Here is a 22,896-nt window from a genome sequence, read left to right as displayed (position 1 = left end):
TGATGCCCAGCATTCTGTTGGCTTTTTTCGAGGCTGCTGCGCACTGTGCAGATGGCTTCAGTGATGCATCTACCAGCACACCCAAGTCTCTCTCAAGACTGCTGTCTCCCAATAATGCCCCCCCCAATTTGTATTTGAACAGCGGGTTCTTTTTACCTATATGCATGACCTTGCATTTTTCCACGTTAAAGCGCATTTGCCATTTGTTTGCCCAGTCTTCCAGCTTGTCCAGGTCCCTTTGCAGGTCCTCACACTCCTCCCTAGACCTAACTCTGCTGCACAGTTTGGTATCGTCTGCAAATTTTATAACCTCGCACTTTGCCTCTTTTTCCAGGTCATTGATAAATATGTTGAAGAGTAACGGCCCCAGCACCGATCCCTGTGGCACACCGCTCGTGACTCCCCGCCAGTCAGAGTATTGTCCCTTTACTCCGACCCTCTGCAGTCTACCCGACAACCAGTGCTCGATCCATCTGTGCACATCCCCTCCCACCCCGTGGTTCCACAGTTTCCTAAGCAGCCTTTCATGTGGCACCTTGTCGAAAGCCTTTTGAAAATCAAGGTAAATGATGTCTATAGGTTCCCCATTGTCCACCCGACTGCTTATTCCCTCAAAGAAGTGCAGAAGGTTCGTTAAGCATGACCTTCCCTTACAGAATCCATGCTGGCTTGTTCTCAGTAGGCCATATCTCTCGATATGCTCGCAAATACCATCCTTGATCATAGCTTCCACCATCTTCCCTATAATTGAAGTCAGGCTCACCGGCCTGTAGTTTCCGGGGTCACCCCTCGATCCCTTCTTGAAGATAGGTGTGACATTCGCCAATTTCCAGTCCTCTGGTACCTCTCCAGTTTTCAAGGATAGGTTGCAAACATGCTGGATTGTGCCCGCTATTTCTTGTCTTAGTTCTTTCAGAACCCTTGGGTGGATCCCATCCGGGCCCGGCGATTTGCCGCATTTTAACCTGTCTATCTGCTTGAGGACATCCTCCTTACTTACCTCTATGTGTTCTAATTTTTCAGCCTGTTCCCCACTCATGAGCTCCTCTGAGTCTGGTATATTAGATGTGTCTTCTCTCGTGAAAACCGACGAGAAGAACGTGTTCAACCTCTCAGCTACCTCTTTATCCTCCTTGATCACTCCCTTCCTATCCCCATCGTCCAACGGCCCCACCTCCTCTCTCGCTGGTCGCTTCCCCTTTACGTAACTGAAGAATGCCTTGAAGTTTTTCGCCTCCCTGGCTAGCCCCTCTTCATATTTCCCTTTTGCTTTTCTAACCTCTCGGTGGCATTCCTTTTGGCATTTCCTGTGCGCCTGGTGATTTTCCTCCGTTGGGTCCTTTTTCCATCTCCGGAAGGACACTTTCTTGTCGTTTATTGCCCTCTTTACTTCTGTTGAAATCCAAACCGGGTCCTTTGACCGCTTGTTCTTTCCACCTTTCCTGAAACTTGGGATGTACATTCTTTGTGCTTCCTGCAGGGTGTCCCTGAATAGGGTCCAGGCGCTTCCTACAGTCTCCATCTTAAGGACGTTTTTGAGCTTCCTCCCCACCATTTCCCTCATAGCAACATAGTTCCCTTTCCTGAAGTTGAGCGCAGTTGTTGCGGTCCTCTTTACTGTGGGTGTCCCCCTTTCTAATGTGAATCGGATCGCGTTGTGGTCACTGTTGCCTAGTGGTCCTCCCACTTCTACCCCTCTTGCAGGCCCCCCTAATCCGTTTAAGATGAGGTCAAGAGTAGCACTCCCTCGTGTTGGTTCCTTGACTAGTTGCTCCATGAAGCAGTCCCTCACAGCTTCTACAAATCCTGTTTCCTTAGTGCAGTTCGAGTGACCCGTACTCCAGTCAATCCCCGGGTAGTTGAAGTCCCCCATCACTGTTACACTTCCAGCCCTGCATTCTTGTCTCAGTTCAGCTTCCAAGTCGTGTCCGATTTCCTCCGGCGTACCAGGTGGGCGATAGTACAGCCCCAGTTTTATGCCTGTACCCTTGTTTCCCGGCAATTTGACCCATAACGATTCCAGCCCCTCTGCCTTCTTTGCCATATCCATCCCGACCGAGTAGATAGAGTCCTTTATATATAGTGCTATGCCTCCCCCCTTCTTGTGGGTCCTGTCCCTCCTGTAGAGCTTGTACCCTGGCAGCGCCACATCCCATTGATTCTCCTCTGTCCACCATGTTTCTGTAATTCCAATTATATCCAGGTCCTCCCCCTTGGCTACGACCTCTAGTTCACCCATCTTGGCCATGAGGCTTCTTGCATTGGCGTATAAGCACCGCAGGTCCTGTCGTTTTTCCTCCACCTCCGTATTTACCTGGGCCGCCTCCCCTTGAATTTCGGGCAGTTCTCCTGTTCCCTTTACCACTTCTTCCAGATTTGGCTCCCCACGCAGCTTGGCCTGGAGATCCGAGCACCTGGTTTTATCTGCAAGCGAGCGCACCGCATGGGCCAGCGCGTGGGGGATAACAATCGTTCGCGAGCCGTGATTGCTAGATACATCAATTGGAAAGAAAAGGAGCTCATCATGCAAGCCTTTCGGAAATCTGGTCAGCTAGAGCAGTGATTCCCAACCCTGTCCTGGAGGAACACCAGGCCAATTGGGTTTTCAGGCTAGCCCTAATGAATATGCATGAGAGAGATTTGCATATGATGGAAGTGATAGGCATGCAAATTTGCTTCATGCATATTCATTAGGGCTAGCCTGAAAACCCGATTGGCCTGGTGTTCCTCCAGGACAGGGTTGGGAATCACTGAGCTAGAGTACGAAGGGAAAAAACTGTTGCTGTTCAACGACTACTCCTTACACGTGGCCTCCCTTCGTAAGGAAATGGCGCCGCTATATTCCACGCTTCACCGTCGGGGAGTGCGGTTTGCGCTTGTGTATCCGGATTCTCTCCGCATTTGGCGAGATGGGAAGCCACAAACCTTCACAGACAGAGTGGCTGCGCAACACTTTATGGACTCTATGCCTGAGATAGTGGATGGCGGTGCCCTGGCGGCTGATCAGGGTGTTTAATCCTAACTGACACCAGTCCTGAGGTCTCCCTGGAGGACTTTGCCTGCTTAAGTCAGTTTTTGGAGGACCCATCGCCTGGCTTTTGTCGCCCCTTTTGGAGCTGCGTTGCCCTGATTGGATGATGCTGGGCGTGGTGCTCTGGCCTGGGCCCCGGATAGGTTCCTGGTTCTGAGGGTTGGATTGTCCGCTCCTGGACGCAGTGCCTTTTGGTCCCATTTTCTCCATTTACTTCCTGGTTGGACTTAAATTGGGTTGGACTGCTGGTGAGAGACTTTTGGACCTCAGCGCCGGCTGATCTCTTTACCGCGTAGGCAGCAGTTGTCTATGTGGGAGGCTGTGGATCTATGAGAGCACGGACTTGGCCTTTAGGTTGCTCCTGTTTTTGGGAGTGCAGTTTTTTGTTCTTAGTTTTTTCAGTTATGTGGGGGGTGGGTTTGGGGGGTCTTCGGAGATGGTCTGCTTTGGGGGAGGGGGTGGGGATGGCTAGGAATGTGGGGGGGTGGGATCTGGGAGGGGGGTAGGGGGGTGATGTGTGTTCTGTGTGCATGTTGGTATGTGCGCCTTGGGCGGGATTTGTTCTGCTCTGGAGCCCATGGGCCTATACTGGGGTGCTGCTGTCCCTGGTATTCTGGATGGGAGGCCTAGCTGGGGGGCTTTCTATCTTTTCCCGCTGGTTGTTCCCTGCTATTGTGTCTGGCCGCCTTTTTCCTCCATGACTAAGTTGACTATTGCCACTTTCAATGTGGATGGGATCCACTCTCCTGTCAAGAGGAAAAAGGTTTTGTCCTGGTTCCGGCAGAGGGGAACGGATATTGCTTTTGTACAAGAGACCTATTTGTCCCCGGCTGAACATCTTAAGCTTCGCAGGGAATGGGTGGGTGAGGTATATTACTCATCTTTTGGCACCCGGAAAAGAGGGGTTGCAATACTCATTCATAAACAACTGCCTTTCCACCTTCATAAAGTTCTCCAGGACCCAGAGGGCCGTTATGTTGTAGTATTGGGGGAGTTGTGGGGCCACCATTGGTTATTATGCAACCTGTATGCTCCTAATGTGTATAACCACAAATTTTTTTCAGCTCTGTTGGCCAAGATAGCCATGTATCCTACTTACCAACCAGTAGTGGGAGGAGATTTCAATATTACTGTTGACCCTGCTTTGGATTGTAGCCCGTCAAAGGAGGGGACGAGGGACCATGGAGCCAAGGGGGTAAATTTTTTGCTTAGCCAGTTGCAGCTGTTGGACACTTGACGGACTTTGCATCCGACTGAGCGCACTTATACTTTTTACTCCCATCCCCATAATGTCTATATTCGGTTAGACTACCTGCTGCTCTCTCCCTCTCTGCTCCACAGAGTGTCTGGGATTGATATTGAGGAAGCTCCTTTCTCGGATCATTCCCCGGTTGTCATGGACCTTCGGTTTACGCCGGACTCAGGTGAAAAGCATTGGAAATTTCCGTGTTCCCTTTATAGAGATCTAGATTTTCATAAATTTCTTAGGGAGCAGTGGCTGAAGTATAGTTCTCACAATAATACCGCTGATATTCACCCGGTGACATTTTGGGAGGCCTCCAAGGTGGTTTTGCAGGGGTTTATTATTGCCTATCTTTCTCGCAAGCGGAAAAAATTGGATGCTGATTTATTGGCTTTTATCAGGGGAGCTTCGACACTTGAGGGTGCGTCACAGTATTTCCCTTTCTGAGGAGGATAAACAGCCAGGTGGATAAAGGGGAATCTATAGACATCATTTACCTTGACTTCCAAAAAGCCTTCGACAAGGTACCACACGAAAGACTGCTAAGGAAGCTATGGAACCACGGGGTACAAGGGGAGGTCCACCGATGGATCAAAAACTGGCTGGCGGACAGGAAACAAAGGGTTGGAATAAAGAGTCATTACTCAGACTGGCAATGGGTCATGAGCGGAGTTCCGCAGGGGTCGGTGCTTGGACCGCTCCTGTTTAATATATTTATTAACGACCTGGAGGCAGGAACAAAATGTGAGGTTATTAAATTTGCGGATTACACCAAACTATACAGCAGGGTTGAAAACACGGAGGACTGCGAAGATCTCCAAAAGGATCTGACAGCGCTGGAGGAGTGGGCCAAAAAGTGGCAAATGAGCTTCAACATAGGGAAATGCAAGGTCATGCATGTAGGGAAAAAGAACCCGATGTTCACTTACAAAATAGGGGGATCACCGCTAGGGGTGAGTAACCTTGAAAGAGACCTGGGAGTGATGGTAGACACATAATTGAAGGTGTCGGCGCAGTGCGCCACAGCCTCAAGGAAGGCGAACAAAATGTTGGAAATCATTAAGAAGGGTATCACGACCAGGACGAAGGAAGTCATCCTGCCACTGTATCGTGCAATGGTGCGCCTGCACCTGGAGTACTGTGTCCAGTACTGGTCGCCGTACATCAAGAAGGACATGGCGGTACTTGAGAGAGTCCAGAGAAGAGCGACTAAGCTAATAAAGGGTATGGAGGACCTCTCATATACTGATAGACTGAAAAAGCTGGGGCTTTTCTCCCTGGAAAAGTGGAGACTTAGAGGAGACATGATAGAAACCTTCAAGATCATGAAGGGCATAGAAAGAGTAGACAGGGACAGATTTTTCAAATTATGGGGTACCACAAGCGGGCACTCAGAGAAATTGAAAGGGGGAAGGTTTAGAACAAACGCCAGGAAGTTCTTTTTCACCCAGAGGGTGGTGGATACATGGAACGCGCTACCGGAGGATGTGATAAGCAGGAGCACGCTACAAGGCTTCAAAGAAGGTTTGGATAGGTACCTGGAAGACAAAGGGATTGAGGGGTACAGATAGGAGTAGAGGTAGGTTATAGGGATAGGATTAGAGGATTAGAGGCAGTTAAAAAATTAGACAGGGACACTGTTCAGGCAATTAGGCCTGATGGGCCGCCTTGGGAGCGGACCGCTGGGCAAGATGGACCTCTGGTCTGCCTCAGCGGAGGCAACTTCTTATGTTCTTATGTCTGCTGACGGTACATCGCCAGATTGATGCCATTTTAATGCAGAGGGCTTCCCGGGATATTTCTTTTCAATGGTATAAACTATATTCTTGGGGGGGTAAGACGGGGCATCTGCTGGCTACTCTGGTCCGTCCTCCACGTACACAGCAGGTTATCTTGTCTATTCAGGACACAGCTGGTAATCGTTTCACCCAGGCGCAGCAGATTCAGCAACAATTTGTTCAATTTTATGAATCCTTATATGCTAACCGACCGTTCTTGGAATCTGACAGGGATGCTTTTTTCCAGGGGCTTTAGCTTCCTAAACTGACGGTTGCTCAGGTGGAGCAGTTGAACGTGCCTATAACCCCCGAGGAGGTGCAGCTTGGTATTAAGAAACTTAAGTTAACTAAAGCCCCTGGCCCTGATGGGTATGGCTCTGAGTATTACAAGATATTGTCGGATCAGATCTCCCCTACATTGGCGGCGGCGTTCAATGTGCTCTCCGAAGAGCGAGGTTTGGGGATCCCTAATATGGCCCACATTGTGCTTTTGCCTAAGCCTGGCAAGGATCCGGCTCGGGTGGGATCTTATCGACCTATTTCCCTCCTTAATCAGGACGCTAAACTTTTTGCCGCACTTTTGGCACACAGATTGAATGCCTTTTTGCCGTTGTTGATCCATGAGGACCAGGCAGGATTTGTGCCAAGCCGCTATGCATCGATGAATCTTGTCCGAGCTTTGATGGCCCTTCATTCCAGGCGGGGACTGGAGGGAGAATCGGCCATTGTGGGCTTGGACATGGAGAAAGCATTTGATAGTATCTCCTGGCAATATCTTTTCTGGGTTTTTCGTCGGTTTGGCATTGAGGGTTCTCTTCTTCAATGGATTAGTAGCTTATATATACGGCCGCAGGCCCGACTTTTAGTCAATGGTCAGTTTACTGCACCGTTTGCTTTGGGACGGGGGACGTGCCAGGGATGCCCGTTGTCCCCGCTACTTTTCGTATTAGCTATCGAGCCACTGGCTGCTAGGATTCGTGGCGACCCGACTCTTCAGGGCATTCGTCTTGGGGACAAGGAGAGTCGCATTAATCTCTTTGCGGATGACATTCTCCTTTATCTTGATCAACCCCGTCGGGATTTGGCGCGGGTCCTCGCTTTGGTTCGCTCCTTTGGAGATCTTTCCAGTTTGCGTGTTAATTGTGATAAATCTGAACTTCTCCCATTAAGGTCCACTAAGGTAGAGCCCTGGCATGCGAGCTTAGAGATTCCGCCGGTGAAGGGGCCTATGCGTTATCTTGGTGTGTATTTAAGTCCGGATCCCAAACTTCTGTACCAATCTAATGTGACCCGTCATCTGGAGGCGATTCAGCGTTTGTGTGATAAATGGAGAGATCTTCTGCTGGGTGTTTGGGGTCGAGTGGCTTTGACTAAGATGGTGCTTCTCCCTAAGATTCTGTATCCCTTGCAGGCAGTGCCTCTTTGGGTTACTGCTAAAGAGGTGCGCCTATTTTGGTCGATCGTTTCCTCTTTCATCTGGTGGCATAAGCGAGCCAGGATTAGTTATGCCACTTTGTCTTTGGATAAATATAGGGGTGGGTTGAACCTTCCTGATCTTCGGTATTACAATGTCGCGGCTCTGTTTCGTTTTATCCATGAGGGCTGGTCGGGCTGTTATAAATACTCTCCCCAGGGTTGGGTAGAATCTTGGTGTGCCCCTCACTCGGTCCTGTCTCCTCTTCACGCTCCGATGTCTGTTCTACCGGGGGGAGGGACTAAGTTTGCGTATCTTCTTCCCCTGCGGCGCGCGGTGGTGGCGGAGTCGGCAGGGTAAAACCCCAGCAGCTTCCCTTTTGTTACAACTGTATGGGAATGTTGACTTTCCCCCGGGAGTGGGCCATTCCTGGTTTCGGCAGTGGGAGCAGAGAGGGGGTAGAACTCTTCAGGACTTCCTCACAGTGGGGGGGGGGTCGGTTTCCCACTTTTGCTCAGCTGCAAGCTCACTGGCACCTGCCCAGGACCCATTTTTGGCCTTACCTTCAAGTTCGGCATTACTATTTATCCCTTGGTCGTAAATGGGGGGATGTTTGGCTCTGTGGTCCCTTGGATGTTCAGTTTTTTCAAGTACCTCCTGCTTCTAACAAATTAGCTACTTGGTACCGGATTCTGAAGAATGCAATGGACTTGGGATCTATTGATCGATTGGCTTCCCGGTGGCAATCAGAGCTTGGCACTAATCTGGATTGTAGGGCATTTTTAGATCTTTTTGCCACTGTGCACTTCTTGGGGGGTTCCACAAACTTTCAGGAAATGCAATTTAAAATTCTACATCGGGCTTATATTTCTCGGGCCCAGGGGGCTCGCATGGGCCTCTGGGGGGGAGCTGTTTGTACTAAATGTACTCGTTTTTTGGGTACCCTCACGCACCATTTTTTGGAATGTCCTTCTTCGGCCTTATGGCTAAGAGTTCTTCCATTTCTGGAACGCATTCTTCAGCGAGCTGTGCCCTGGTCTTATGATTTCCTGCTGTTGGGTGACCAACGAGATTTGATTGAGGGAGGGCTTACGCTCCCCCAACGCAGGGTTCTTTATATGGCTGTCTTGGTGGTCAAAAAGCTCCTTTTGCAACATTGGGTGGCTGCCTCAGTGGCCTCGTTCCCGCAATGGCTTACTCGTTTCGCTGAGGTGGGGAGGTATGAGCTTCGCCGCATTTCTAGAGTTGAGCCTCTGGCCCTCCGCGGCTATCACGATTTATGGAAGCGGGCATTGATTGTCTGTTCTAGCTCGGAGCTGGAGGACTCGGACCCCCTTCCGTGATCATTACTTTTGGTGTGGCTGGTGCTTGATCTTTTCTTTTGTTTTCTCACCGGGAGGTAGCACTTGTGCATGTGAGGGTATGAGTATTTGGGTGTTTGGTGGTTTGGGGTATGACTGTGGAGTGTTTGCGGTCTGATTGTTGTGGTTAGAGGTCGAGTGCTTGAGGTTTGTGAGTGTCTGCTTGGGGGTTTTGTACTTCAAAAACAAAATGTTAATTGTGTTGGGCATCTGACCATTGGGTTTCTGTTTTGTGACTCCTTAGCTGTCATGGATTTCTAGAGTTGGTATCTATGCCTGATCTGTTTGTTCTGCTAGTTGTGATCCTGGTTGTATGTTCCCTTTGCAATTGCTAATAAAGATAAAAAATAAAAAAAAAGAAGTGGCTGTTGTCAGCAAACACTTTACTGCTTACAAACTATTGCCATCAAACACCTCCTCATCATCAGGGCAATGGATTCCTGAAAAAGAAAAATCATATTCAAAAACGTGCACAGCCACTTAAAAAATAATATATATAGCATCAAAAACTTTCATATTAAATTCAAAAATCCAAAAAAACAGTTCAAAACAGCTTAATATCTCAGCCAGATAAAAAGTAAAAAGAGATCAATTGGATGTCAGCAGTTTGAAGAAAGTAACCATTTATGATAGGTGTGCAATGGGCATTAAAGAGGTTACTGAGGTAAGGGGAACAGCTGGCTCTCCTTCCACTGCCTGTCTGAAAAATTAAGCACGGTTAGGGATGAAGAATAGTTAGGCGCTATTAGGCATCTGATGTAGGCAGTAGTAAATTAGTTGCTTTTCAAATGGAAACTGATCATGATTTGAACTTAGACTTCTTTAAGCATCTGAAACAGCAGTTTCTTAATTTTCAACTTTCAATATTCCTAGATGTAGCTGGAGAATAACAAGAAACAAGCTGCACAAAAAGGAGGAAGTTTGTTGTTGGGGTTTTTTTTTTTTTTTTTTTTTGCTTTAATATCCTAGAGTCCAGGAGATCATGGATCATCTTCTTGAATTTTCCATGCAAGAGTGCTGTTTAGTACAAGAATGTTAAGTATATTCTTTTTCGATCCATCACAGCTAACCGTTTCTGTATTATTTACAGATATTTATTTTGTAGCTCGGACAATAGAGGAATACATGATTTGCCCAGAGTCACAAGGAGCTGAAGTGGGAATCTAATCCAGTTCCCCTGGTTCTCAGGCCATTGCCCTAACCTTTAGGCTACTCTTCCTAATCGGTATAATATATAAAGCTCTACTTTGTTCAGTATGGTAGAAATTGATTCCACAAAGTTAAATTCAGTTGTTGGTGAAGATTAGTTGGTTACTGTAAGCCACTCAACATTATTGTTCCCCTGATGTGATATATAAGATATATTTTAAGTAAATCTCTTTTCTGGTGAATATCATTGAGAAGCTGTGTAATGATAGTGCAAGAGACTATTTATTTAATTTGTATTGTTTTTCTTTGTAGTATCATGAATTCTTTGGTGATTGTCCTTTTCCTCTCTGGTATGGTAGCCATGATCATGTTAAGAACTCTACATAAAGACATTGCAAGATACAATCAAATGGATTCTACTGTAAGTCAAACCTGTTTATTAAATATTTGTGCATGTTATTGGAGTAACAAAGCTTTGGAAATGAACTTCTACTATTCAATATTTCAACTATAGACCTAGATTTAGAAAGATGTATAATTAGATGTTATAGGGTCTTATAATGCTGTGGTATGTCATATACAGTAGTTGAATGCAGTAGCAAATGCATCAAGATGATAAATTAGTGAGCCTCTACATTTATAGCACACACAGGTAAATGCACCATCTGTGTTGGAAGAGAGAGTTGCTGTTGCAGTAGTAGAGTCCGCAGAAAGTAAGAAGGAAAAAAAAAAAAGTTCCATGACGAACAACCAAAGTTGGTCAAAATAGAGCGGGAACACACCAGGCATATGAGTAGGCTGCGAAAAAAACTTTTTTTTTTATTTTTTTTTTTAAACAAAGGACTTAATCCAGGCTGTGCTTGTGCATAAGCCTTCATCTGGAGTCTGTAAATAAGTAAAAATAAATAAAACATGCAAAAACAAATAGTTAAATAGAAAATATCATGAATAAATAAATATTAACGCATAAATACATCACTCATTTAAAAATAAACCATCAAACCAATCAAGCAGTATGTGTAATTAAAATGTGAAAAATAAAATGAATTAAAAGAAGATGCCATAAAATAAATATACATCTTACCAGTACTTCTCTAATATTTACAAAATGTAAACACAACTAGAGAGCTGTGTGTCTGAAGTAGACCTAAATTAAAAATAATAAAAATTGGATCACTAAGACACAGAGCCAACGCTTCAGCAACTTTAAACATAGTATCAGGCTCATTTAAAAAAATGTAAACATCCAAAACACAGCATAAACCAGCACTTGGACGTCTTAATCAAAAGGTCTAAGTGGGCATTCTCAAAACAGACCTTCTAGATATCTCTATGGTCGTTTTGTCTCCAGTGTAAATGTATCAGGCATCATTTACATACACTGGCATTCCTGAAATTTTTCATTTCACTTACCCCCTGTTTTACTAAGGTGTGCTAAGCGGTTTAGCATGTGCTAAACGCTAATACGTCCATAGACTAACATGCACATGTTAGCGTTTAGCGTGTGGTTAGCACGCGCTAAAATGCTTAGCGCACCTTAGTAAAAGGAGCCTTAAGTGTGGGCAGAAAGAACTCAATTTTTTTCCATTGTTAATCACCTCGTTCATTCCTTCCTCTCCCTAAACTTTTTTGTTTGTTTGTTTCATTGTTACCTTCCAATTCCTTCCTTTCCTGATGTTTCTTTGAACAAAAGAACATAAGAATTGCTGCTGCTGCTGGGTCAAACCAGTGGTCCATCGTGCCCAGCAATCCGCTCACGCGGTGACCCTTAGGTCAAAGACCAGTGCCCTGACCTAGCCTTACCTGCGTACGTTCCGGTTCACTAGGAACTTGTCTAACCTTGTCGAATCCCTGGAGGGTGCTTTCCCCTATAACAGCATCCAGGAGAGAATTCCAAATTTCTACCACTCTGGGTGAAGAACTTCCTTACGTTCCTTACGGGGAATCTATCCCCTTTTAACTTTACAGAGTGCTCTCTTGTTCTCTGTACCTTGGAGGGTGAACAACCTGTCTTTGTATATCACTGTCATTGTATATCTGGATTTTCAGAAGGCATTCGACAAGGTACCACATGAACGACTACTTCGTAAAATTGCAAACCATGGAATCGAGGGTGAAATACTCACGTGGATTAAAAACTGGCTGGAGCATAGGAAACAGAGTGTGGGGGTAAATGGACAATACTCTGACTGGAAGAGTGTCACCAGCGGGGTGCCACAGGGCTCGGTGCTTGGAACCATGCTCTTCAACATCTTCATAAACGATCTTGACATTGGTATGACGAGTGAGGTGATTAAATTTGCAGACGATACGAAGTTATTCAGAGTAGTGAAGACATAGGGGGATTGCGAAGATCTAGAAAGTGACATAATCAAGCTCGAGAAATGGGCATCGACATGGCAAATGAAGTTCAACATAGATAAGGAGGAGGAGGAGAGCAGGGGAGGAGAGGAGCAGAAGCAGCGGAGGCAGGGGAGAAACAGCCGGTGAGAGAAGCCGGAAGAGTTTTTCTTTTCTTTTTTTTTTGAAGGAGGCAGCAGAGAGGAGCGGGTAGCGGCGAGAGGATGCTCCGCCCACCCCCTCCACGTCAGCAGCGTCATCGCCCCGACTCCCCCTTAACAGGAAGGGAGCCAGGGCGCGAAGACCACTTTAGCAGCCGCGAGGAGAGGAGCAGAAGCAGCGGAGGCAGGGGAGAAACAGCCGGTGAGAGAAGCCGGAAGAGTTTTTCTTTTCTTTTTTTTTTGAAGGAGGCAGCAGAGAGGAGCGGGTAGCGGCGAGAGGATGCTCCGCCCACCCCCTCCACGTCAGCAGCGTCATCGCCCCGACTCCCCCTTAACAGGAAGGGAGCCAGGGCGCGAAGACCACTTTAGCAGCCGCGAGGAGAGGAGCAGAAGCAGCGGAGGCAGGGGAGAAACAGCCGGTGAGAGAAGCCGGAAGAGTTTTTCTTTTCTTTTTTTTTTGAAGGAGGCAGCAGAGAGGAGCGGGTAGCGGCGAGAGGAAGCTCCGCCCACCCCCTCCACGTCAGCAGCGTCATCGCCCCGACTCCCCCTTAACAGGAAGGGAGCCAACGGCGCGCGGCCGTTCGGCACCTTGAGAAGGGTCGAGAAAAGACAGCCAAGGACTTCAGAACACCAGGTAAGGAAGAAGCGAGCACGCATGTAGGGAGAGCACACGCACAAGAAGAAAACACACAATAAGACACACACAAGACAGCAAAGGATAAAGAAGCAGGCTTCGGGGACAAGAAAGAGGCCCAAGGGAGGCTAACAGACCCATCAATACAAAAAGCGGCAGAAGAAGTAGACAGGAAAGAGCCAAACACAGGAGAGAGCACAGAGCCCGCACACATAAGAACATAAGACAAGGGAGAGGACATCTAGTGGACTCCGAAGAAAGAGAAATGGAAGCAGCAGGAACCCGGAGGAGCTTCCCAGTGTACTGCACAGAGTGTCATATGTATGACTACCTTCCCTCGGGAAGGCAGGCATACATATGCAGTCAGTGTCAGGAACTGGAAAGCCTGAAGAAGGAAGTTGGTAGACTGCAGTGCAGGGTTCAAGAGCTGGAGGGACTCCACATCTCAGAAGCACCTTTCAAGACAACTGAGGACCCCGCAGGAGAAAGCCACATCGAGGAGCAAGTAAGGGAGCTCGAAAGATTCATCGAGGAGGCCTACAGGCAGGCAAAAGAGCAGGAACATCAGCAGCACTGGAGCGAGGAAGCTACAGCTACACAAGATGGAGGACATGGGCCAACAGATGGAAGACAGGGGCCAACAGATGCCGAGGATGAAGGATCGCATGGAAGAGTCGTGCAAGCAGAGACGACGAAGACTGGCGGGTGCCCCGAAAGAGAAGAACTAAACCACACCGAGGATACAGACTTGAGACCTGTGAGGAAGCTGAAGAAGGGGAAATCTGCAGTCGTCGTGGGAGACTCAATCATGAGATAAGTGGACAGTCACGTAGCAGGAGGGAGAGAGGATCGGCTAGTGACCTGTCTCCCAGGAGCAAGAACGAAGGACATCACCGACAGAGTTGAGAGGATCCTAGACGGAGCAGAAACAGAAGAGACAGCAGTGATTATCCACGTGGGAACAAATGATGTCAACAGGAGAAATTACAGCAGGACTACGCTAATTGAACAGTTCAAGATCCTGGGAAGGAAACTGAAGCTGAGGACACAGAAGATAGCATTCTCAGAGATTTTGCCAGTACCGAGGGCAGACGTGAAGAGGCAGTCCGAGCTACAAGCAATAAACGCATGGTTGAGGAGATGGTGCGAAGAAGAAGGATTCCTTTTTATAAGGAACTGGACAACTTTTTGGGGGAAGAACAAGCTCTTCAGGAGGGACGGACTACACCTGAGCAAGGCAGGAACGAGACTGCTAGCAAACAACGTCAAGAGAGGAATTGAGTAGGCTTTAAACTGAGAAAAAGGGGAAAGCCGATAGTTGACCTGACGTCGACGTTTCGGACAAGAGTATCCAAAGAAGATACTGAGAGGGAAAAATGCTGGGAAAAGGCAAGAGACGAACAACAGAAGCTGTTGACCAACAAAAAGGACAATCAGATAAAATTAGAGGAACAGGAGAGATCAGGAAATCAGGATGCAGACGAAAAAGATACACCAAAAAATAAGGAACAAAGGAACAGAAAAGATACACCAAAAAATAAGGAACAAAGGAAGAGAAATGAGGGACCGGCAGCCCAAATAGGGGATGGTATGGGGAGCAAAACATATGTAAAACCAGCAGAGAAAAGAAAAGACCAGGACTTAAATTGCTTGTACGCTAATGCAAGGAGCCTAAAGTCCAAAATGGGAGAATTAGAAGCCATAGCCATAAAAGAAAACCTAGACATCATTGGAATCACGGAAACATGGTGGAACGAGGATAACCAATGGAACGTAGTGCTGCCAGGCTACAAACTCTATAGAAGAGACAGGACCAACAAGAAGGGTGGAGGAATAGCACTATACATAAAAGACACCATTCCCTCGTCCGGAGTGGATATAGAACCAAAGGCGGAAGGACTGGAGTCATTATGGGTCAAATTACCAGGAAAAGGTGGCCTTGACATAAGATTGGGTCTATACTATCGTCCACCTGGACAAACGGAAGCAAACGACAAAGATCTGACGGCAGAATTGAGGCGGGAAGGCAACAACAGAAATGTGACAGTAATGGGAGATTTCAACTACCCCGGGATAAACTGGAGTATTGGAAACTCAAACTGTGCGAGGGAAACAGAATTCTTAGAGGCTGTGAGGGACTGCTTTATGGATCAGCTTGTCAAGGAACCAACAAGAGGAGATGCCACTCTTGACCTAATCCTCAACGGATTAGGGGGACCTGCAAAAGAAGTGGAAGTAGTAGGGCCACTAGGAAACAGTGATCACAACATGATCCAGTACAAATTAGGAGTAAGTACAACAAAAGGAAAAAGAACCACAGTGACAACGCTCAACTTCAAGAAAGGGAACTATGATGCTATGAGAGCAATGGTAAGAAAAAAACTTAGAAACAGCTCAAGGAAAACAGAAACTGATTGGCTAAAACAATGGCCAATCAGGGACTTCTGTATACTCCTCCCTAAGGAAGTCCCTGATTGGCTGAGGTGCCCCAGGGCTGCCAGGAACTCCCAAAGCCAAATATACGGCCAAATCTATCTCCCTCCCTCCCCTTTACCTTCGCTGCGCTTTAGTAAAGAAACTTACTGAAGCTGGCAGAGACTGCCTGCGTGTGTCTGCATTCGCGTGTGGGTGGGTGGAAGCTTTTCTGATGCAATCGGAAGTTATGTCAGAGGAGAAGCTTGCGCCCACATAGGCAGGCAGGCAGGCTTCGCCGCTTTAGTAAGTTTCTTTACTAAAGCGCCGCAAAGGTAAGGGGGCGAGAGGGAGATAGATTTGGCCGTAGGGAGGGAGGGGGCCATGCGCGATCAGTGATCGTGCGCCTTCCCTCCTTTAACGGCGGGGACAAGAACATTCATCACTCCACGGGGCGGTGGATGGCCTTGTCCCCGTACCCGCAGTGAGCACTTTTTTCCTTCCACCGTTTTTGCAGGTTACCCGCAGCTAGCTGCCACCGTGTCATTCTCTAATGTCGGAGCCTTCCGATGTTTCAGGCAAGCCAAGGATCCGAATATTATTCCTCCTATTGCGATTCAATAAATCCTCCAGGTCACTTTGCAGCGAGGTGATCATCTTATCGTGTTTATCCACCATGGTAAGTTTAGATTGTAGCAAGGCTGTCTTCTCTTCCAGGGCATCGACAAATTGAATATTTAATGATTCAGTTTCAACTCGTACCAGTTTGGTCTCCTCAATCTGCTCCTTCATGATTTGTTTGAAGGAGCACATTTCTTTTATTAAGGTATCTAGCTGTGAATCTTCATGCTTTGCCGCCAATTTGTCTGGCGAGCAGGGGTCCATCTTAGGCCGCTTACCGCTTGGTTGAGTAGACAGTGTTGAGTCCCCTTTATTATTTTTCAGCGCATCATGAGGGGGGATGAATCCATTTGGAGATAGGACGCAGAAGGTAAAAATAGAACTGGGAAATGCCACAATATTCTGTAAAATAATATCAGTGTGGAGGAGCAGTTATTCCATACGTCTGCTCGCTGTGCTTATCAGGCTCCGCGCCAGTCTCTTATTTCTTGTAAACCGCATTGATCTAGAAGTTTTTTTTCGGTCTAGAAATGTAATGATGATAAAGGATCCTCAGGACCGCAAGGTGGACTTGCTCCTCAAGCGTCTATTTGAAGCTTTGGCCTTAGGGATTAAAGTGGCAGCCTTGTCTTTGTAGCATGTACTTGTCACATTTGCTTATCTCGGGCCTTAGACCTGGTAGCTGTGGAAGATCCCCATATGCTCCTCTTGGGTGAATTATATTGCTCTGTATGATCTCATCAGTTATGAGCAAGATCTTGGCCTATGCTATATCCGCCCAACAGATGCTCTAGATTAGACAGTGAGCAGGAGATGCTACCTCTAAAGCTACGCTAAGCAGGTTTCCCTTTCAGGGGCAAATGCTCTTTGGCAATGGCCTAGATAACCTGATGGCCAGTGTGATGGATTGTTGCCCCAAGTCCTTACCAGACAGCAGACCCTGGATGGCCTAGAGATTGGGTTGGTGCACTTTTCGAGGTTCCCAAATACTTTGTACGTGTTCGGGAGGCCAGTTGACAGGGTTTAGGTCAAAGATTCAGAGGGAACAGGAGGCAGCAAGCCTTGGGCACTCGCCCCTCACCAGCCACTAAGAAAGTGCAATGACTCCAGGCCAGAGGCTGAACTCTCCCAGATAAGGAGCAAGCTGTCAGCCTTTTGGTTGGTATGGTCTCAGATTAACGCAGACAGCTGGGTTCTACATGTAATCCAACAGGGGTACAAAATAGAGTTCTGTGTCCCCCTGCCAGACTGCTTTCTAACATATTCAGCTGGCCGGAGAGAGACCTCAGGCTAGAATGAAAAGGCTACTGGCTCTTCAGGCCTTAGAGCTGGTTCCAGATGCAGACTTGGACTCCATCAGATACTCCATATACTCATTGTGCCAAAGAAAGGCTCAGACAACTGTAGCCTGATTCTAGACCTAAAGTTGGTCAACGTGGCTCTGAAGATACCACAATTCCTACCGTTTGGAGACCATTTGGTCGGTCATAGTGGCAGTGGCACCGGGGGAATTCTTGCCTCCCTTGATCTGACAGAGGCCTATCTTCACATTACCATTTTCCCGTCCCAAAGGAGGTACTTGAGTTTTCATGTGCTGGGGCAGCATTTTCATTTTTCTGCACTTCCCTTCAGCTTGGCCATGGCATCTCACACTTTTACCAAGGTGATGGTGGTGGTTCCGTGCCTCCTTAAGGCTGAGATTCAGGTGCACCCATATTTGGACTATTGGCTTATCAGAGCTCCATCCAAGGAGGAAGGCGAGCTGGCGGGTTTGAGAGTGGTGCAACTCCTCCAGAGCTTGGGCTGGTTAGTCAACTTCAAAAAGAGTTAGTTGGAACCAACTCAACGCCTAGAGTACTTGGGAGTCTTGTTCTACATGCCTTGGGCCAAGTATTTCTTCCAAAGCCACACAGACTGAAGCTCCAGAAGCAAATTTTGGAGCTACTACAGAGACGGCTCCCATGGCATGGCATTATCTGCAGGTTCTGGGGTTGATTGCGGTGACCATAAAGGTGGTTCCTTGGGCCAAAGCACACATGAGACCTCTCCAAGTCTCTCTGATCTCCGCTGGTCCCCTCAGTTGGACTCGCTTCAACAGGTGTTCCCCTGGATACCTATAGTGAGGAGCAGTCTGAGGTAGTGGCTGTGGACAGGTGAACTTTCCAGGAGCATGCCTCTTTGTATTTTTCCTTGGTGATACAACCGATGCCAGCCTTTATGCTTGGGGGGGGGGGGGGAGGGCGGGGGTTCATTGCAACAGATGCCCAGGCGAGGGACATTGGACTCTAGCTCAGCAGAAGTGGTCTAAAAATCCCCCTTCTTCCTATCCTATTCAAAAATGTAGTTCTCCCCTCTAACCCCTTGTAATCAAATGTATTTACATTACATTACATTAGGGATTTCTATTCTGCCATTACCTTGCGGTGCAAGGCGCATTACAAATGGTTTGTCCGGAGATTAGAAGTATTTAGGGAGTAGTTTGTACATTTCTTTGAGTTGTTAAGGATTACATCTGATTTGTCATGATATTAGAAGTTCATATGTAGCAGTTGTAGGTGATGCAGGTGATGCTTGGGACATTTCTGATTGTGTTAGTTCGGTATTATGTGTTTTATGAATAGAAGGGTTTTTATTTCTTTTTGAAGGTTTTGTAGTCTGTGGTTGTGGTCAATAGGTAGTAGAGTTGTGGGTCGAGTTTTGCAGTTCGAGTGGCTAGGAGGTTGTCGTACAGTTTGTTTCCTTTTGACGTTTTTGGTTGGAGGGTGTGTGAATGGTGCATGGATTCTCCTATGTCTGGTTGAGGAGGATTGAACTAGTTGATTGTTCCAATAGGCTGGGCTGTCTCTGTTTATTGCTTTAAATAGTAGGCAGTAAAAGTTGAAGTATATTCTCGCTTGTATTGGGAGCCAGTGAGTCATGGTATGCCTCTGTGATGTGGTTGTATTTCTTCAGTGAGTAGACCAGTCTTAGGGCTGTGTTTTGTATTGTTTGTAATTGTTTTATCATGGTCGCTGTGCATGGGAGATATAATATGTTGCAGTAGTCTGTTAGATCTAGGATTAGGGATTGTACCAAGAGTTGGATTTGTTTTCTGTTGAAGAATTTTCTGGTTTGCCTCGGGTTTCTCATGACTGCGAATGATTTTTTTATTGTTTTGTTGATTTGTGGCTGTATTGTACAGCCCCTGTCTATTAGTACTCTCAGGAGTTTTAAAGTGGGTTGGAAATGGTATGTTGTAGAGTTTATGACAAGGCTTGTTATGGTTGGGGTTTTGTTATTTTCGAGTAGGATGAAGTTTGTTTTGTCCAGATTTAGTTTTAGTTTGTGGTCTTTCAACCAAATTGCTATTGCTTCAAGTGTTCTGTGTATTTTTTCTGTCATGGATGGTGCTGGTTGATTGAACGGAAGGAGAATGGTGATGTCGTCTGCATAGCTGTAGGAAGTTAGACCTTGTTTGTCTAGGTAGGAGCCGAGGGAGCAATATATAGGTTGAAGAGTGTGGGAGAAAGAGGTGATCCTTGGGGTACTCTGCAGGGGTTATACCACGGCTCAGATTTTTCTTTGTTTTAACTCTGTATGTTCTGAATTGTAGGAATCCTTTAAACCAGGGGTGTCTAACCTGCGGCCCCGTGAAGTATTTTGTGTGGCTCAGGTCGAGTGCGATGCAGTGTTTTCCTCTGCTGCCCCCGGGTGTTTACCATCTTGCCGGCTCCCTCCTGTGTCTTGCTGCAGCGTTTGAAAGTTTGTGCGGCCCCAGAAACTCTTTTTCCGGCCAATGCGGCCCAGTGAAGCCAAAAGGTTAGACACCCCTGCTTTAAACCATGATAATACCTTACCACTGATTCCTATTAAGTCCAGTATCTGTAGAAGGATGTTATGGTCTACCAGGTCAAAGGCTGCAGAGAGATCTAGTTGGATAATTAGCATTATCTCAGGACAAGCAGGCAGCATATTCTCACATGTGGGTGACGTCATCCACGGAGCCCCGATGCGGACAGCTTTTCAAGCAAACTTGATTGAAGATTTCAAGTTTGCTAGTGCTGCACCACGCATGTGTGTGCCTTCCTGATCCACTAGAGGGCGCATCCCCTCCTCATGGTCTTCAGTTCTTAGTTTTCCGCGGAGCCAGAAAGCCCTGTCTCTCTTCTCTGCGTTCTTCTAAGTGCCTTTCTAGCACCGCGGCTTCTTTATTTTGTTAGGGAGTTGCTGTGCGGTTGTTGATTGATCGTGTATTTCTTTGTTTCAAAAAAAAAAGAAAGAACTTTTTATTGTGTTTCTGCTGGTTCCACCGGCAGGCCCTTCTTGGGCCTCAGCCATGCGGTTAGGCCTCATTTGACTGCAGCTGTATTTTCTTCTTCCCTGGCCTCTCTCTGGGCTCACCTCGTGTGAGAAGGATGGCCGGGACCCTTTTTCCTTCGTTGGAATCGGACTGAGTAGCTTCGATCCCCGGTAAGTCTTCTTTCTTTCTTTCTGTTCTTCTAGCTGCGTTACCTCGGTAATGCCACCGGCTGAGTCTCAGGCATTCCAGGCATCGAGTGCAGTCGTGCCCGCCTCTACGAGACCTTCGAAGCGTGCCTCCTTTCATGGGAATACTCATCTCGAGGTTGCCCTTTATGGAGCGCACTGCTGCACCTTTATTACCAGTTTCATTGGTACGGTGCCGACTTCTGAACCTCGATGTGCCTCGACGTCGACTGGAGCTTCGTGCCTCGACGTCGACTGAGGCTTCGTGCCTCGACGTCGACTGAGGCTTCGTGCCTCGACGTCGACTGAGGCTTCGTGCCTCGACGTCGACTGGGGCTTGGTGCCTCGACGTCGACTGGGGCTTGGTGCCTCGACGTCGACTGGGGCTGGGTGTCTCGACGTCGACGGATGCTTTGTACCTTCGACGTTGGCTGCGGCTGTGTGCTCTGCGTCACTTGACGCTTGTGCTTCGACATCGCCTGAGGCTTGTGCCTTGACGTCGACTGAGGCTGGGGGCCTCATTGTCGGCTGGAGCTCTGTGCCTCGTTGTTGCCGAGGCTTCGTGTCTCGCCATCGACTGGAGCTTTGTGACTTGACGTCGCTTGAGGCTTTGTGCCCTTTGGTTGGCTGTGGCCTTGTGTCTCGATGTCGACTGTGGCTTGGTGCCGCAACGTCGCTGGGGGCTTTATACCTCGGCAGCGGCTGAGGCTTTGGGCCTCGGCGTCGACTGCGGGTTTGCGCCCCGTTATCGACGGGGGCTTAGTGCCTCGACGTCGTCTGGGGCTCTGTGCCTCGGCGTCTCCGGCTCCTGTTCGAAAGGGTTCCCCGCTTTCTCTTCGGTTCATTCCGGGCAACCGTGACGGAATCTTGTAGTACGGATTTTGGTTTCCTGGAGGAGACTCTCTCCCCGCTCCGGCTCTATTGCTCCTGCCATGCGTCCTCTTGCTTGGCGCAGAGTGTGGCTGAGAATCCGAACCTCCAGGATCGTCTCGCCACTTTTACTTGCATGAGTTCTGCGCTTCTTGAGGCCTCTCTTGCGGTGGCCACTAACCGCCTCTCAGAACGCGACCGGTCCTTCGCCTATCGGGACGCCTTCAGCTGCATCCTGTCTGCCTTGGTGGTTTGAACTCCTTCTCCGGAGGTGCCCTCCGGATACCTTTCTTGTGTTATCTCGGCCTCCTTTGCAGCAGCCGCAATAGCTGCAGCAGCGCCGGGTTATGGTCCAGCCGCCGGCTTTGGCGACTCCTGGCCGTCTTTTTGACTATTCTTGCATAGCCTCCGGGCTGCTCTCCTTCTGGGGATTCCTCCCCTCCCTTTGGGAGGGGTGTCTCCGTGTCTACGCACCGGGAGTATAGCCTCGCTTCTGTCGGTTGGGCATTCCCATCCTCCCATCTGCGTCTGGTCCTGGCCCTTCGTGACCTGCACTAGTTTCTAGTCTGGGAGTGGTTCAGACTCTGCCCGCCCCAGTCTCGGGAGTCCTTCGGGGCGGACCTGGACCCAGTTTGTCTGCGCTCCTTCTTGTCTCGGCCTCAGGGGGAGGCCCTTGTTTGTTTATGCCGGAAGGAGGCCCCTCTGTCCTCGGTCCGCCTCCGGTCTTTTCTGCCTCGGCAGGCCGCCTGTCTGCGCTTGAGTCAGCTGGTGTCTCCGCTGCCTCGGCCGAGCTGATGCTGATCCTTTTGGGATCATGGGTCTCCACGGTTCATGTCCCGATGTTCGCCTGGTTTCATCTTCGTGTTCCCCGCTGGACCCGAGCATCTCAGTGATGGCAGGATCGGGATCCCGCTTCCCAGCACATTGTGGTGCCTCCCTCCTTGACACGCTTGTTTCGTTGGTGGGCCACCTCTTCGTATCCTCGCATCAGAAGGTTCTGCCGATGGACTCCTCGGCATAGGCTTAGGGGTGCACCTCGACGGCCTTTGGACTCAGGGTCTTTGGTCGGGTGCGGACCGTCGCAGCCGCATCAATCTGCTGGAGCTCCGGGCCATTTATAATGCTGTGGTGGATTTTCGTTATTGGTTGCAAGATTGCGGGGTCCTGGTGCGTCCCGACATCCCGGTGGCGATGTATTCTGTGACCAAGCCAGGGTGTACAGGTTCCCTGTTACTTTGCAGAGAAGCCCTTTGTCATTGGCAGGGGGCGTTACACCACTACTTCTTTCTTCGGGCGGTGTATTTCCGGGGCGAGCAGCATTGTCTGGTGGACACGTTGAGTCGCCCTTCTCGGCTGCATGAATGGTCGCTCCATTCTCAGACTCTGCGGCATGTGGTTGTTCGGTGGGGAACCCCACA

At 48.3% G+C, this 22,896-nt stretch overlaps 1 protein-coding gene across 1 annotated transcript in view; it reads left to right on the top strand.

Annotated features, from left to right (window-relative positions):
* TM9SF2 (transmembrane 9 superfamily member 2) overlaps window positions 1–22,896 on the top strand; it is a 496,116-nt gene that overhangs the window by 295,785 nt on the left and 177,435 nt on the right. Inside the window, exon 9 of the mRNA XM_033948899.1 lies at window positions 10,289–10,397. Coding sequence (XP_033804790.1) covers window positions 10,289–10,397 — 109 coding nt within the window. The remainder of the gene's footprint in view (window positions 1–10,288; window positions 10,398–22,896) is intronic.

Source organism: Geotrypetes seraphini, chromosome 6, assembly GCF_902459505.1.
Source record: "Geotrypetes seraphini chromosome 6, aGeoSer1.1, whole genome shotgun sequence".
In the NCBI taxonomy this organism is placed as follows: domain Eukaryota; kingdom Metazoa; phylum Chordata; class Amphibia; order Gymnophiona; family Dermophiidae; genus Geotrypetes; species Geotrypetes seraphini.
This window is presented reverse-complemented; position numbering and strand designations above follow the sequence as displayed.